This window comes from Diabrotica virgifera, chromosome 4, assembly GCF_917563875.1.
Source record: "Diabrotica virgifera virgifera chromosome 4, PGI_DIABVI_V3a".
Classification (NCBI taxonomy): Eukaryota; Metazoa; Arthropoda; class Insecta; order Coleoptera; family Chrysomelidae; genus Diabrotica; species Diabrotica virgifera.
In genome coordinates this window covers 211,703,201-211,719,879 of record NC_065446.1, presented here as the reverse complement: position 1 = coordinate 211,719,879, position 16,679 = coordinate 211,703,201, and the positions used below count along the sequence as shown (strand labels likewise).

The 16,679-nt window shown below is 33.1% G+C and overlaps 1 protein-coding gene across 1 annotated transcript in view; it reads right to left on the bottom strand.

Annotated features, from left to right (window-relative positions):
- Window positions 1–16,679, bottom strand: part of LOC114346825 (CUGBP Elav-like family member 4) — a 686,200-nt gene that overhangs the window by 330,078 nt on the left and 339,443 nt on the right. The window contains exon 4 of the mRNA XM_028297581.2: window positions 12,052–12,131. Within this exon, the coding sequence (XP_028153382.1) occupies window positions 12,052–12,131 (80 nt within the window). The remainder of the gene's footprint in view (window positions 1–12,051; window positions 12,132–16,679) is intronic.

The window sequence follows — 16,679 nt, the reverse complement described above, 5'->3', positions numbered from 1 at the left end:
CAACTAATATTAATTTCATACGTGGGTAAATAGAAAGACACCTCCGAAAAACAGACCCTCTTCACAACGACTCCGGACAAAATTTTCCTTCAGTTTTTTTTAAGAAAATATTGTAATTTTACCTGCCAATAACGAGCTGTCAGGTAAAGGTGATTAAAAGATTAAAATGGGAGCTCCAAATATGTACATAACTTATTGTAGCCATAAAATTAATTATACAGGGTGTTTCATTGGGAAACGGAAATACTTTAATGGTGAATAGAGGTCACCGAGGCCGTTCTAGGTATATTAAATTTTTTGCCCTACCGACTTTTATATCCGCGTTACAGGGTGTTTTATCGATTTTGCTCATTTTTTCCTAAGCCATAACTTTAGAACCACCCTGTATATTTTTTATATTTGGTACACATATGCCTCATTCAAAACCCAAACGACCAGCATACTAATCACAAGAAAAATCCAGGTCCGGATTAACAAAAAATTATAAAGTAATTGTAACCTTAAAACAACACCCTGTATATTAAAATTTTGAAAATCTGTTTGCATATTTGAAAAGAGCACAAAAAACTAAGTCTAATGGTTCGCTTCGATTTTTCGGCCAGACAATTTTTTGACTTCAATTTTGAAATTATATTGAATTTTTTAAGAACTCAACATTAAAAAGCAGGGGTATTATTAACTTATTAAATTTTAAATTATTAAAGTTATTAAATTAATCCTCATTTTAAAATGAATCAATACTTATTTACCACATTGGAAGGACCCAATTATTAATCACAAGAAAAATCCAGGTCCGGATTAACAAAAAAACATAAAGTAATTGTGACCTTGAAACAACACCCTGTATATTGACATTTTCAAAAATTATTTGCACATTTGAAAAGACCACAAAAATTTGAGTTTATCGGTTCACTTTGATTTTTTGTGCAAAAATTTATTATCTTTAACTTTGAAATTAAATATATTCACATTTTTAAGAACCCTGAAATTAATAAGCAGGTTTTAAGGCACTTTTAATAATAAATCACTCAAGTTATTGAATAAATACTAATTTTAAAAATAATCAGTTATTATTTACTACGTTAGAAGAACTCATTTACTAAGCACAAGTATAATCCAGGTCCGTATTAACAATAAAATACAAAGTAATTGTGACCTTGCATATTGAAATTTTTAAAATAAGTTTGCACACCTGAAGAGAGCACTAAAAACTAAGTTTAATGTGCCGCTTTCATTTTTTTGTGCAGACAATTTAATGACATTACTTTCGAAATTATATCGACATTTTTACTATGAGTTCCCAGAGTTCTTAAAAAGTTCGACATAATTTCAAAATTAAATTCATTAAATTGTCTGGCCAAAAAATTAAAGCGAACGATGAAACTTAGTTTTTTTGTGCTCTTTTCATACCTATGTGCAAACGGATTTTGAAAGTTTCAATATACAGGGTGTTGTTTCAAGGTTACAATTACTTTAAATTGTGTTGTTACTCCGGACCTGGATTTTTGTTCTGATTTGTAAGTGGTCGTTCGAATGTAAATAAGTATTAATTATATTTAAAATGGGTATTTATTTGATAACTTTAATCATTTATTGTTAAAAATGCTTTAAAAATCTGATTTTTAATTTCAGTGTTCTTAAAAGTATCAATATATTTAATTTCAAAATTAAAGTCATTAAATTTCATTCACAAAAAATTAAAGCAAATCGATATACTCAGATTTTTATGGTCTTTTCAAATGTGCGAACAAATTTTGAAAATTTCAATATACAGGGTGTTGTTTCAAGATCACAATTACTTTATGTTTTTTTGTTAATCCGGACCTGGATTTTTCTTGTGATTAATCATTGGGTCGTTCCAATTTGGTAAATAAGTATTGATTAATTTTAAAATGAGTATTTATTCAATAGCTTTAATAATTTATAATTACAAGTTAATAATACCTGCTTTTTAGTGTCAGAGTTCTTAAAAAATTCAATATAATTTCAAAATTAAACTCATAAAATTGTCTGGCCGAAAAATTGAAGCGAACGATTAGACTTAGTTTTTTGTGCTCTTTTCAAATATGCAAACAGATTTTCAGAATTTCAATATACAGGGTGTTGTTTTAAGGTCACAATTACTTTATAATTTTTTGTTAACCCGGACCAGGATTTTTCTTGTGATTAGTATGTCGGTCGTTTACGTTTTGGATGAGACACATGTGTACCAAATATCAAAAAAATATACAGGGTGGTTCCAAAGTTATGGCTTAGGAAAGAAATTGGCAAAATCTATAAAACACCCTGTAACTCGGTTATAAAAGTCGATAGGGCAAAAAATGTAGTATACCTAGAACCTCCTAGGTGACCCCTATTCACATTTAAAGTATTTCCGTTTCCCAATGAAGCACCCTGTATAATTGTCTCAGAGCTAGTAAATCCTCCAAGTAACGGTCTTCCTGTAAGACTAGAAATTTGTATAGTGATAATTCATAGCACACCAAGACAAAAACCATGACCTGGTAGACATCAGCCCTGCACGAGTATCTACCAGGTGAATCAAAACGTGCATAGTTTAGGGGGTAAAATAAAATTTCTTCTGTATAGTATAAATTTAAGTGTGTGTTTTAGTAAGTTATTTAAAAGAAATGTATACAATGACAGGCGGTCCTGAACAGCCACTAATCCAAAACTAAAAATTACAATGTTGCCAAGGTAGCCTGCTGCTGCCATGATCATGGTTTTTGGGTCTAGGAGTTCATCGCCGCCGTTTCGATGCCGCCAGTTCATCGCCGGCCGATTCATCGCCGGCCGGTTCATCGCCAGTCAGTTAATTGCTAACTGATATATTTCCGAATTTTCGACCAATTTTCGACAGTTACATTTTTATTATTTATTTTTAATATTAATTAGGAATTCTATGAAATGCGAGATATGACCATTCCCGTTGCCATACTTAATCTTTTAATAGACTTTTAAACTATTTTTAATCTATTTAAACTATTTTAAACTTTTAAACTAATTTAATACTATTTAGTATCAAATTTAGGGGAAGTAGAAATAGAACAGTAAATTAATATAATAATATTTTTTATCTTTTTATTTGTCATAAGTCTTGAAAAGAATTTAACGTCCTGTCGTGTCATATCCCATAATACATAATCAACTGACTAACTGGCGATGAAACGGCCAGCGATGAAACGGACGGCGATGAAATGGACTGGCGATGAACCGGCGGCATCGAAACGGCGGCATCGAAACGGCGGCATCGAAACGGAGGCATCGAAACGGCGGCGATGAAACGTCCCATTCCGTGGTTTTTAGCCTTGGTGTGCTATGACTTATCACTATACAAATTTTTAGCCTTACAGAAAGACCGTTACTCGGAGAGTTCACTAGCCCTCCTACTATAAGTATGTACATATGGTTTTTAAGTTTTGAAGAAAAGATATCGGTGATATGCATCTGAAAAAAATAATAGTTATAGTGTTCGAGTTTTGGTCCAAAAGTTTCAAATAGGAAAAACTCAGGCTAGTGACATTTTAAACAAAAATCCGATTTAAAAAAAGTGGTATAGTGAAAGTGGAGATGTTCACCAAAAAAAAGAGGATTAAAACTGAAGGCATTGTCACAGTATATAGAGGTATTGCCATCCATACTATAGTGTACGATTGGTTTTGTAGAGTGAGAAAGAAGTCAGAACATTCCATTATCTGGACCGATTATAAAAGAAAAAGCTTTAGAGGCGGCGAAATAACTCAATTTGAATTTTAAAGCTTCCAATGGTTGACTTGACAAGTTTTGCTTAAGACATAATATTAAATTTAGAGCAATTTCTGGAGAAGCTGCAAATGTTAACCTTGAAGACGTTTTAGAGTAGCAAAGAAAACTGCCAAATTTTTTAAGTGACTATTTACCCGAAGATATTGCTAACGCCTTAATTTGGATTATGACAGCATGGAGAGACGTTTCAACCAAGATAATTGACAAGTGTTTCATTAGATGCAGTTTTTTATAAAACGATAGTATCTAATGGAGAAAAAATTGTGGAAAATCTGGAGCTACACTTCCTGGAAGATGATTTGTCATTGTCAACCTTTTACGAAAGTCAAGGAGTTGAAAATTTTTTAAACTACCTAGAGATTGATGCAGCCCTATTGACGAAAAAATCCTGAAGTAAACTTAACTAGTTTGCTAGTTGCGTTAGTGATTCTAAAGAAAACGAACAGGTGTCAAATGTTTCCGACAATAAGAGTGGCGATGAACTAGAACTTACTACAACTATAAGTAATTTAAATAATGCTTACCTAAAATTAAGAGACTTATGCCTGGTTGCACCAACATATCTTAGCTTAAGACGTGCCTAAGCTCAGCTTATGAAACATACGCGTGGCACCGTTGAGTCTTAGATCAATTTTCGGCTTGCCGCAATGGATTGACACTTGGATTGCATTGGCAAGAATCGAAAATTATGGTGCAGCTTATGTGAGACTTAAGGCGGCGATATCTATAACCGAAGCTAGGCTAAACTGGAGCTTAAGATTTGTTGGTGCAACTAGGCATTAGAATTATCTGTTATTTAAAGGTTATCTTTATCAAATTACCAATTACTTTTAACGATGAAACAAGCACATAGTTTTTTGGACTTCTACCTTGTTGATGCATAGGTTTTTAACCAAGAACAAATTACTGAATTATCTAAAGTTTTAGCGCTAATAATGTTGTCACTGTTAAAAATAGAATAATTTGCAAAAGCCAACAATTTATAATAGAAAAGATCAAAGTAGACAATGCATTAACAAGAAAAATCGGTGAAATACTGAAAGTAAAACGCCATTATTTACATATACAGATGGACAGACATAAGAGAAAAGAAAGGCTTTACATATGTACATATGTTTTAAAGCCTACCTAATGAATTAAAATTATCATGTAAAATAACTTTCCATGAATTAGAAATAAAATTAAAAGCTACCGTCAAAATAGCGCAATAAATTAATAAATATCAAAATACTATATTAAAATATTTTCAATCAACATACTTTCTTTTGAATTATTGTTGAATTATTGGAAAAATCATTAAAAACCAATTTAAAAAAAACACTCTTTTAATATATTTTTCGCTGTAACATACATTTTTAATCAAATTGTTCGGTTTGTTATTTGTTTATTAGTCGCATGTGTATAATTTATTATAAAACAGGTATTTTAGTTATTTACCGTAAAAAATTCTAAAATATGACGATATTGATTTCATTAATATCATAATATCCATAAAGTAGATTCGCTGACTGGAATTTTGTTTGTGTTGATTATGTACATATTGAAATTAATAAAAAACCGACGAAGAATCCTTTTGAGCTTTGATCCCCTTCACACTATTCATGACACCATCTTGACTTTGCCTCCCTTTTTTTGAAAGATATGCCAGAAGAAATAAAAGAGAAAGGCGAGACAATGGTACTCCGAATATATCAAGAAAAGAAAAATCATGACAACCATACTGGATCCAAGGATAACAGTTAAAAATTAAATAGAAACACAACAAATTCAAGCATTAAGTACCTACTGGAAGAAGATATGGTGACCAAAATAAAGAAATAAATGTATAACTAGATTGCTAGCCCACATCTGATAAACAGGAGATGAAGCAGTCAAATACGATAAGGTAGAATGAAATCGAGGAAGAAGAAATAAATGGGTAAGACCAAGAAAAATGTGTCAAATATTAAAGGCAAGAGCACTAATCTCACAGCTGCATCCAATTTTTGAGAATTATACTATTAAAAAACTCGAGAAAGACGCATCGTTTAAAATTTTACAGAAAGCACTTACGTCTACGGAGTCGAAGTATGTACATTAAACACATAAACAAGAGAACAAATGGAAAATGGAGATTATAATAAACTGAAAAGGTGTTTTAAATATACTAGATTGGATACAGTCACAACATTAAATAGCAACATTATAGAAGAATAAAAATTGACACAATATTAAAATTCACGATAGAGAAAAGACAGATCTTTTGGTGTGGACACATGAGAAGAATAAATATAAACACAAGACATGGTCATAGTAGGTTTGGAAACGGAAGGATCCGAAAGAAACAGTGAAAAGAAAACCTAAAAGAGCATTAAAAAATAAGTGATAAAAATGTGAGGAAAATAATTACAAATTCGACTTCTGCGAGAAAAATATGGAGCAAGGAAGGTATGCACAAAACAGCATAGGCTGTAATAAAATATTATACAAGTGAAGTGTTACTGTATCTACTATTGTATCTAAAAAAAGCCCAAACGGAACCACAATATTGATGGGATTTTATTGTTTCGCATGTTCATTATGAATTTGGTACACCCCAAATATGAAAAAACCGCTGAGTGCTAACATCTAAACGGGTGTTTTTTTAAAGGGGTGAATAAATTCCTATACACTAGGGTGCATTAGGGTGGATTATATATTATGTACTCTATATACATTTACAGAAGAGGTGTTAAACTTAAAAATTAAACTTAAAATTAAACTATTAAAATTATTTCCTATTGAAATATCACTTTTAAAAGTGCAAAATTATTTTGTTTGGCGAAAAGACATTAAAAAAAGAAGCAAAAAAACACGAAATACGTGATTTTTTTGCACTATAACTTTTTTCCACATACCTACTTATAAGTATAGGCATTGCTTAAATAAAAAAACCTATATCTTTTCTCTTAGCAGTGCCGTTTAGTATGTATAAGGCTTAAGGATTCATAGTGTCTGAGATACAATGTTTCAAACTTCGCCACTCACACCATTTATCACAATTTTACATCTATTTTTTTAAATTTGCCATTTAAACATCGTTCCTTGTACATTTAGGTATATGTAAAAATTGCTAAATAAGAAAGAAAGCATATTACTTTATGTAAGATATGGTTCATCAAAGTGTGATGCTTACTGCGATTTTTACTAACTTTGACGGATATATTTTTAATTTCTAATTATAATTTCTTTCTCTGTACATTTAGGTATATGCGTTACCTTCTTCTTCTTCTTGTACCATGACCTTTCAGAACGTTGGTTACCATCATAGATATCTCAACTTTGTTCACTGCCACCCTGAATAGTATGCTTGTATCATCGCAATACCAATCTCGCAAGTTCTTCAACCATGAGGTTCTCCTTCGTCCTGGACTGCGTTTGCCAGCTATTTTTACTTGAACTATATTTGGGACCTCTCATTACATGTCCGAAACGCTCTAGCTTTCTCTGCTTGATGCTTTTTATAAGCTCACTAGTCTTTTTGAGACGTTCTAGTATTTTGGAGTTACGAATCTTCTCCACCCAGGAAACTTTTAAAATTCTTCTATAGCAACACATTTCGAAAGCCTCAAGGAGATTTACATCGATTTTATTCATAGTCCAGGACTCGACACCATAAAGTAAGACCGAGAACACGTAGCAGGGAAGTAGGCGGATCCTCAGTGCCAATTTTAGGTCTCTGTTACATAGCACCTTGGACATCCTACTAAAAGTGGCTCTATTATTCTATACATATACATTACCGTAACACCAAAAATATCATCCGTAAAAGTTATTAAAAATCAAATCCACGAGGAAAAATTTCCTGTAGTTGGCTGTATACCATTACAAAAACATAAAATCCTTTATAAAAGGTATATTTGTTAAAATCCCTATACAGGGCTACATCAAAGACAGAACTAGTTTTCGATCGGTTGACCGATCATCATCAGTGCAATCCTAAAATGTGTACAACCAGATAAAATGATGCAAAGTATTTAAAATGTTGACTAAGGTTATAAAAAGTTATAGGTTATACTCACTTAGAATCTACATGCAAGCCACCAAAGTAAAAATAACAGGGTAAAAACCCTTTACAATTGATCCGTCATCGGAACATAGGACTAAGATGTGAATTATAACATGGATGATTAAGATATCCAATGTTTTTCGCTCGAGGTACCAATGAGCTCTATCTGACAAGTTCACATCATGACTGTATGGAAGCAAGTGATTTTGATAACGGAAATTCTGAATGGTGACATAACAGGAATGACAGTTCCACAGGAAGTTATAATTTCCCTGTTGTTTTGTGGTATTTCTTGTAAAATTTGTTAAAAGAATAACAATAAATTTACAGACTATCTACCACAGTGGGAACGACTGTTTTTATTGTTATTAATTTAACAAATTTTACAAGAAATACCACAAAACAACAGGGAAATTATAACTTCCTGTGGAACTGTCATTCCTGTCATGTCACCATTCAGAATTTCCGTTATCAAAATCACTTGCTTCCATACAGTCATGTGAACTTGTCAGATAGAGCTCATTGGGACCTCGGGCGAAAAACATTGGATATCTTAATCATCCATGTTATAATTCACATCTTTGTCATATGTTCCGATGACGGATCAATTATAAAGGGTTTTTACCCTGTTATTTTTACTTTGGTGGCTTGCAAGTAGATTCTAAGTGAGTATAACCTATAACTTTTTATAACCTTAGTCAACATTTTAAATACTTTGCATCATTTTATCTGGTTGTACACATTTTAGGATTGCACTGATAATGATCGGTCAACCGATCGAAAACTAGTTCTGTCTTTGATGTAGCCCTGTATAGGGATTTTAACAAATATACCTTTTATAAAGGATTTTATGTTATTAAAAATCGTTACAAGCATCACATTTTAATGAACCATTATCATGGTTACCGTTGTTCCTAGAATCTGTTAAAATATAACTTTTAGAATGGGATCTATTAAAATAGAACAAAACATAATAGACCTGGATCCCGCCTACCAAAAAAAGTTGATTAATAGGAAGCTGAAAATTTCTTAATTGCTTAACGGTGCCTAGTCGGACAAACTTTGATGTATGGGAACACTGGAACAGGAGAAGTTTTAATTGTGGAACAGTTTAAAAATTTGGAACGTCAGACTACGAAACCGTTCCATGTATGTTGTCGGACAGAACTTCCAATTGATTTGTCACCATTTCATTAAAGTCTCACGCAAAAATCAGACTGGTGTTTATCACCAACTGGGAATTATAATGAGAGGAACACTAAGAACATGTTAAATGACAGGAATCATGTTGATTAGTAATAGCAGTCTGATTTTTGCATGATAGTTTAATGAAAGGGTAACAGACCAATTGGATGTTCTGTCCGACAAAATACACAGTATGTTTTTGTAATCTGACGTTCCAAATTTTTAAACTGTTCCACAATTAAAACTTTCTCTGTTCCAGTGTTCCCGTACATCAAAGTTTGTCCGACTAGACACCGTTAAGCTATTAACAAATTTTCAGCTTGCTATTAATCAACTTTTTTTTTTGGTACTCGGGATCTAGGCCTATAAGCTTTCTTTCTTATTTAGAAAATAAATGTACCTAAGTGTACAAAGAACAAAGTTAAATCGAGATTTTATAGCTACTAAATATATCCGTAAAATTTAGCAAATATCTTTAATATTAGAAATCTTTGAAGAACGATATCCATAACATAATTAGTCGTAGAACCATTTTAAAAGAGACCATTTTAACAGTAGGTATCTAATTGATTTTTCTTTCTGTTAAGTGCACCGTCACAAATGTCATATATTTGAAATTGCGTAGAAAAATTGTTATATAACAATGTTAGCAAAAAAATAGAGAATATTTGCACATCTTAGCAAACTGTAAATTGAACCGTGATTTCGATAAAGAAAGATATATAGTTTTTTTTTTCTGTAAAGCAATGACTATACCTAAATCCTCATGGAAAAGAGTTATGGGGAAAAATCGCCATTTTCTGCTTTTTTTTGGTTTTTTTAATATCTTTTTGTCAAAACAAATTATTTTTTACTTTAGAAGGTGACAATTCGATATGAAATTTAATTTTGAAAAACTTTTCTGTAGATGTACAGGGTGTAACAAAAATACAGGTCATAAATTAAATCACATATTTTGAGTCCAAAAATAGTTCGAATGAACCTAACTTACCTTAGTACAAATATGCACAAAAAAAGTTACAGCCCTTTGAATTTACAAAATGAAAATCGATTTTTTCGAATATATCGAAAACCATTAAAGATTTTTTATTGAAAATGGACATGTGGCATTCTTATGCCCCATGTGGCATGTGGCATTCTTCAAATTTGTGCACCCCATAAAATTTTTAGGGGGGTTTTGTTCCCTTAAACCCCCCCCCAACTTTTGTGTACGTCTCGATTAAATTATTATTGTGGTACCATTAGTTAAATTCAATATTCTTAAAACTTTTTCGCCTCTTAGTATTTTTTCAATAAGACAGTTTTTATCGAGTTGAGGTCTATTTTTTAATACGTTTACATAAAAATTTTATGGGGGTTTTGTTCGTTTAAACCCCCCAAATGTTTGTGTACGTTCCAATTAAAATATTACTGCGGTACCATTAGTTAAACACAGTGTTTTTAAAACTTTTTTGCCCCTTTGTATTTTTTCGAGAAGGCACCTTTTATCGAGATGTGGCTTCTTATTTAATATGGTTTAAAATATACCTACCTAAAAATGTAAGTCATACATAAATTTTCATTATTACTACCAAGTCTCCATAATCGTACTTAACCATAGACAAAAAATATGTGGTGGATTTGACAAATATTTAAAATATCTCGATAAAAACTAACTTTTCGAAAAAGTACAAAGAGCCAAAAAAGTTTTAAAAACAATGTGTTTAACTAATGGTACTACAATAATAATTTAAGTAGAACGTACATAAAAGTTTGGGGGGTTTAAATGAACAACACCCCCATAAAATTTTTATGGGGTGTCCAAATTTCACTATAATTTTTTCTTAAGATGCTACTGCCATAAGAATGCCACATGTCCATTTAAAATAAAAAATCTCCAATAGTTTTCGATATATTGGAAAAAATTGATTTTTATTTTGTAACTTCAAGGGGCTATAACTATTTTTAGGTGCACATTTGTACCAAGGTAAGTTAGGTTCAATCGAACTATTCTTGGTCTCAGAATATGTGATTAAATTTATGACCTGTGTTTTTGTTACACCCTGTATATAGAGTACACATAATTCTCCCGAACCCCTTTAATGCCGTAGTTTAATTCTAAAGTACCGGGTGTCCCAATAAGAATGGCTCTCGGCCATATCTCAGGAACCGTTTAAAGTATAGCTTTCAGAAAAAAATATTTATAACAAAAGTTGCCTCGGGAAATGCCTGGAAATTATTTTCATAATTGTAGGTTTACCGCTAGAGGGCGTAATTGAATATCAGAAATTAAAAAATCAAAATTTTACAAAATTTGTCCAATGAAAGGGCACTGGAAATCCGATCATCGTATTCTTCATAAAATTCTGCGCATATTTGATTTCACAAGTTTAAGTCTACCTTTGCAAATAAGAGGTAGGGGTGAGTGGGAACCTTGTTATGAAAAAATGGCTGTAAGTCCGGTTCTGCTAAATCGAATTTTGCAAACTTGGTCTTGTTGAAAACAGCTCTTTTTCGCCCATAACTAGCTTGCAAAATTCGATTTAGCAGAACCGGACTTACAGCCATTTTTTCATAACAAGGTTCCCACTCAACCCCACCTCTTATTTGAAAGGTAGACTTAAACTTGTGAAATCAAATATGCGCAGAATTTTATGAAGAATACGATGATCGGATTTCCAGTGCCCTTTCATTAGACAAATTTTGTAAAATTTTGATTTTTTAATTTGTGATATTCAATTACGCCCTCTAGCGGTGAACCTACGATTATGAAAATAATTTCCAGGTTTTTCCCGAGGCAACTTTTGTTATAAATATTTTTTTCTCGAAGCTGTACTATAAACTGTTCCTAAGATATGGCCGAGAGCCATTCTTATTGGGACACCCGGTACATAAACAATAGCCCATTTTTTAAAAAAACACTCAGAAACATTTTTTAATATATTTGAACTGACCTTAATTTATTTTTTAGCGCCTAGCTATAGCAATAGTTTCTTTTTTATTATCCACCTACATTTTTTAAACGTTTTATGTATATCTTTATTAACCGCGAAATATATAAAGGCAAAAAGCTCCAGGTAAAAAATCTGACTTACCGGCATAGTTTGACTGCCGTGCAAGCTATTAATGGCCGCCTGTGCTTCTTGATGTGAGCTGTATTTCACAAAAGCACAACCTGTAACAGAAAAAAATGACATCATAAATAAGAAATGCCGGGAGGAGATTTGCGAAATAAGAATTTCAAATTTATTGTATGGGGAGAGATTTTTCAGACTCTTCGCAAGTAACATTATGTCGTGACCCATATTTTTCAGCGACGGAATGCAAGGATGCATTTGGAACAAGTGGAAAATAATGGATGTTATATAAAATTAAAGTCGAACGTAGTGTCTGTATAATCTGTAATTCTATTCAATTTATAAAAATAGGTACGTAGCTGAACACAGATTTATTTAGCGTATGGCACCTGACACATTTACATTTACATATATTTTGTATAAGACAATACATAGGTTCACAAACGTATATCTAACTTATTTACATAGTCTATCGACTCTGGAGTCGCCATCAGGAAATCCTCTGACCTGCCATGATATGATCTTGTGGGACACTGTTCTGTGATGTGATGATGGTTTGTGGTTGTCCACAGTCACAGAGTGGGGATGGTCGTTTACCCTATTTGTGCATCATGTAACCACATCTGCCGTGTTGGGTTCTGATTCGGTTCAGCATAGACCATGTGTTGCGTGCTAAGTCAAAGCCTGGTGGTTTTTGTGTGATGCAGGGTAAGTTGCTATTTCGTTGTTCCATCCATTCTCGAGTCCATGTTGTCGTTAAATTGAACTCATTTTCCACAGCCACCTTTGCTGTTTTTATTGGTGGTCGTCTGGAGCGTAGACGGTTACCGTTGGCGGCATCTATATCTTGATGGATTGGCAGGTTTTCATTATCTACTATCTTTCTGTACTCACTAGTGAGTGCGTGTATGCGTTGTAGTTTGGGTGGTGGAATGTGGCTCAATACTGGGAGCCATTGCGTAGGGGTGGATTTGATGACTCCAGCAATTATTCTCATTGTATTATTAAATTGGGCATCTACTTTGTGTATATGTGGGCTGTTAAGCCATGCTGAAGAGCAGTATTCCGCAGTTGAGAAGACTAGGCCCAGGGCAGATGATCGCAAGGTGGAAGCCGATGCTCCCCATGTTGTGCCGCACAGCTTCTGGATGACGTTGTTTCTGGATTTAAGTTTTTCCGCTATTTTTGTCAGATGTTACTTGAATGATAGGGTTCTGTCAAGAGTCACCCCAAGGTACTTTGGTGTTTTATTGTAGACGAGTGTGGTGTTTTCGAACTGAATATTGAGTATTCTTCCTGCAAACTTGTTATTTAGGTGGAAACTGGAAACCTTTGTTTTCGTAGAGTTTGGTTGGAGCATCCATTTACGGAAATATTTTCCCACTATGTGTAAGTCCGCCTTGAGGATTTCTTTTGTTTCTTCAAATGACTTACACCTTGTTGCAAGGACCCAGTCATCACCTTAACCAAACTTCCTTGATCTGCTTTCTGGTATATTAGAGATGTATAGGCTAAAGAGAAGAGGAGCCAGGACAGATCCCTGTGGCAGTCCATTCTTCAGTTTCCTTGGGATGCTGATGTCAGATTCAACTACCTGAATCGTTCGGTCGACTAGCATGCTGTTGAACACAGAAAAGAAAATTATTATTGCACATATTTATTTTAAAAAGAAATTTTTTTATTCCTGAGTCTGTGGATCTGATAAATAAAACACTTTATTTTTGCCTTAAGGTGATACAGTAGCGATCAACAGGTAGCAAAAACGCGTTTCCAGATTGCGGCTGTAATTTTGAACATTTTTTCGAGATATTTGGCACACGTATTCGTAATATAATAAAGAATGGCGGTACAGAGCCCAATTTAAAAAATATATAAATATGTGGAAATTACTCTGTAATTAAATATAATATTAAATAAAACGAGCCTGTACCGCCATTAAGAAAAACAAAAAAATACACTTTCTTCAAATAAACTTTTTTATCCGATGCCTAGATTTTGTGTCATTTTGGAACTACTAAAAATTTTTATTTCATTAGTAGTTCCAAAATGACACAAAATCTAGGCATCGGATAAAACAGTTTATTTGAAGAAAGTGTATCTTTTTGTTCTTCTTAATGGCGGTACAGGCTCGTTTTTTTAATATTGTAATTAATTACAGAGTAATTTCCACATACTAATATATTTTTCAAATTGGGCTCTGTACCGCCATTCTTCATTATATTACGAATACGTGTGCCAAATATCCCGAAAAAATATTCAAAATTACAGCCGCAATCTTGGAACGCGTTTTCGCTACCTGTTGATCGCTACTGTTTCCTCTTAAATCCCTTGCTTTATTCCTTAATAAACCAGAAAATACATAACATTCCAGTATTCGTATTTCATCATTCTTACAAAAAATTTTTTCTTTTCTCTTATTAGTGAATGTTAATCGGATTTTTTCTTATGTGTAATTCGATCTCTTGTATACATAATCTTTAGTATACGACCTAAAACCATTTTGAAGTGTCTACATATGGTGCGAGACAGGAAAATTTTTTCATTCTCACATAAAACACCGAGAATGAAGCATGCATTTGATGAATGTTAAAATATAACTTATTTACTTACTTACTTAGTCCGTGGCGTTACAACCCCTCGTGGGTTTTAGCCGACTCGACAACATGCCTCCACTGTTTTCTGTCTTGAGCAACCTCCATCCAATTCTCCGCGCCCATCGCGCTTAGGTCTCCTGCTACATTATCTCGCCACCGGAGTCGAGGGCGTCCGCGTGGTTTTCTTTCAGTTGGGACTTCCACATCAGTCTTACTGTTCTTTGGTCAGAATGTCTTCTGAGGTGTCCCGCCCATTGGAGTCTTCTGGACTTTATTTCTTTTATGATGTTGGCGTCTGGGTAAATTTCTTCGAGCTCTTTGTTAATTCTTATCATATATTGTCCTAATGCTTCATCCAGCACAGGACCAAAGATCTTCCTTAAGATTATTCTTTCCCAAACAAGTAGTCTCTCTTCGTTTGCCTTTGTTATCGTCCACGTTTCGCTTCCACACATCACAACGGGTTGTATGATTGTTTTATAGACTTGTATCTTCGTACGTCTTGTTAGTTGTTTTGATTTTATAAGGTTTTGGAGGGCAAAAAGACATCTGTTACCGGCCTGTATCCTGTTGTTTATTTCTTGTGATCCGTTATTGTCTTCAGTTATTGTTGTTCCAAGATACTTGAATTCTCTAACGCTCTCAAAGTACGAGTCATCGATGGTGATGTTATGACTAATTCTGTCTCTGCTTTGGTTATTGCGGCTCATATACATATATTTCGTCTTGTTTTCGTTGATTTGGAGCCCTATCTTCTCTGCTTCCTTCTCGAACCTCACGAAAGTCTCCTTCATCGTTAATCCTGTGTTACCTATTAAATCGATATCGTCTGCAAATTCCAGTAGTAAGTTTTGTCGTTCTCGATGAAATACTGTATTGGGTTTTTCGATTCTTGCACTTCTGATTATGTGCTCCAGAGCTAAATTGAAGAGTTGTGGTGAAAGTGCTTCTCCCTGTTTTAGTCCATTGTTTATTTCAAATATCTCCGAGTATTGTTGTCCAACTCTCACCTTACATCGTAACTGTTTCATACACATCCTGTTCCTTAAAATATAACGTGTTTGTGAAAATGTAATATTAAAAGTGTAGTGTTTTAATCATTAACGTTTAAAGTGCTTATTGAAAATGGCAAATAGCTGAAACGTTCAAGCAAAAATAAAGTGTTTTATTTATCAGACCGACAGACCCAAGAATAAAATAGTTTCTTCTTAAAAATTCACGGTCAGGAAATAACAAACTATATTTTTTTAATGAATGCTATATATCAAAATTTTGAAGAACAACATGATATTTTTAATTATTTCAGTAATATGTATTATTAACTTTAACGAATCGCATTAAAAGCTGGAAACATAAAAGCACAATAATAAAACTAAGGTTACAGAAATCATAAAAAATTCATGAAAGTTTTAATGTACTTAATCAGAATAAATTTAAAAAAAATTCTAATCATTAAATATTGTAGAATTTCTTTTTATTACATAGAGAAACATCTACATAAAGGATTCGTCCATTAAAAATACAAAAGTTCGAAAGTACTTTTAACAATACAAAACGTAATACATATATATTTCACTAATTTACGACTGTTCTGGATTATCGCTAGACACTCGATACCCAAACAGTCCATTCTATTGTACAGAATAAGAAGTACACAAGTAAATTGCTCTGGTAATGAAAATATGCAACACGTCTGCTTCTTCTTCCTTCTTTTATGTAGACTTTAAAGCCTGTTTATTCTTCAATATTATCCTCCTAAATTGTTTAAATTATCTCAGCATCTTTTTCTTGGTCTGCCAATACTTCTTCGTCCATTTGGTGACTTATCTCGTGCTATTCGTACTATCCGATCCTCTGCCATCCTACTAATGTGCTCGTTCCACTCCTGCTTCCGTTTTGTCACACTTCCATTTATGTCTTCTACATTGCATGCTATTCTTATATTTTTACTTCTCTCCCTATCCAACAGACTTTTCCCTGATATTCGTAGAAGTATTTTCATCTCTGTTGTTTTTAGTAGTCGTTTCGTTTTAGATGTGTCAGGTGTTGTCT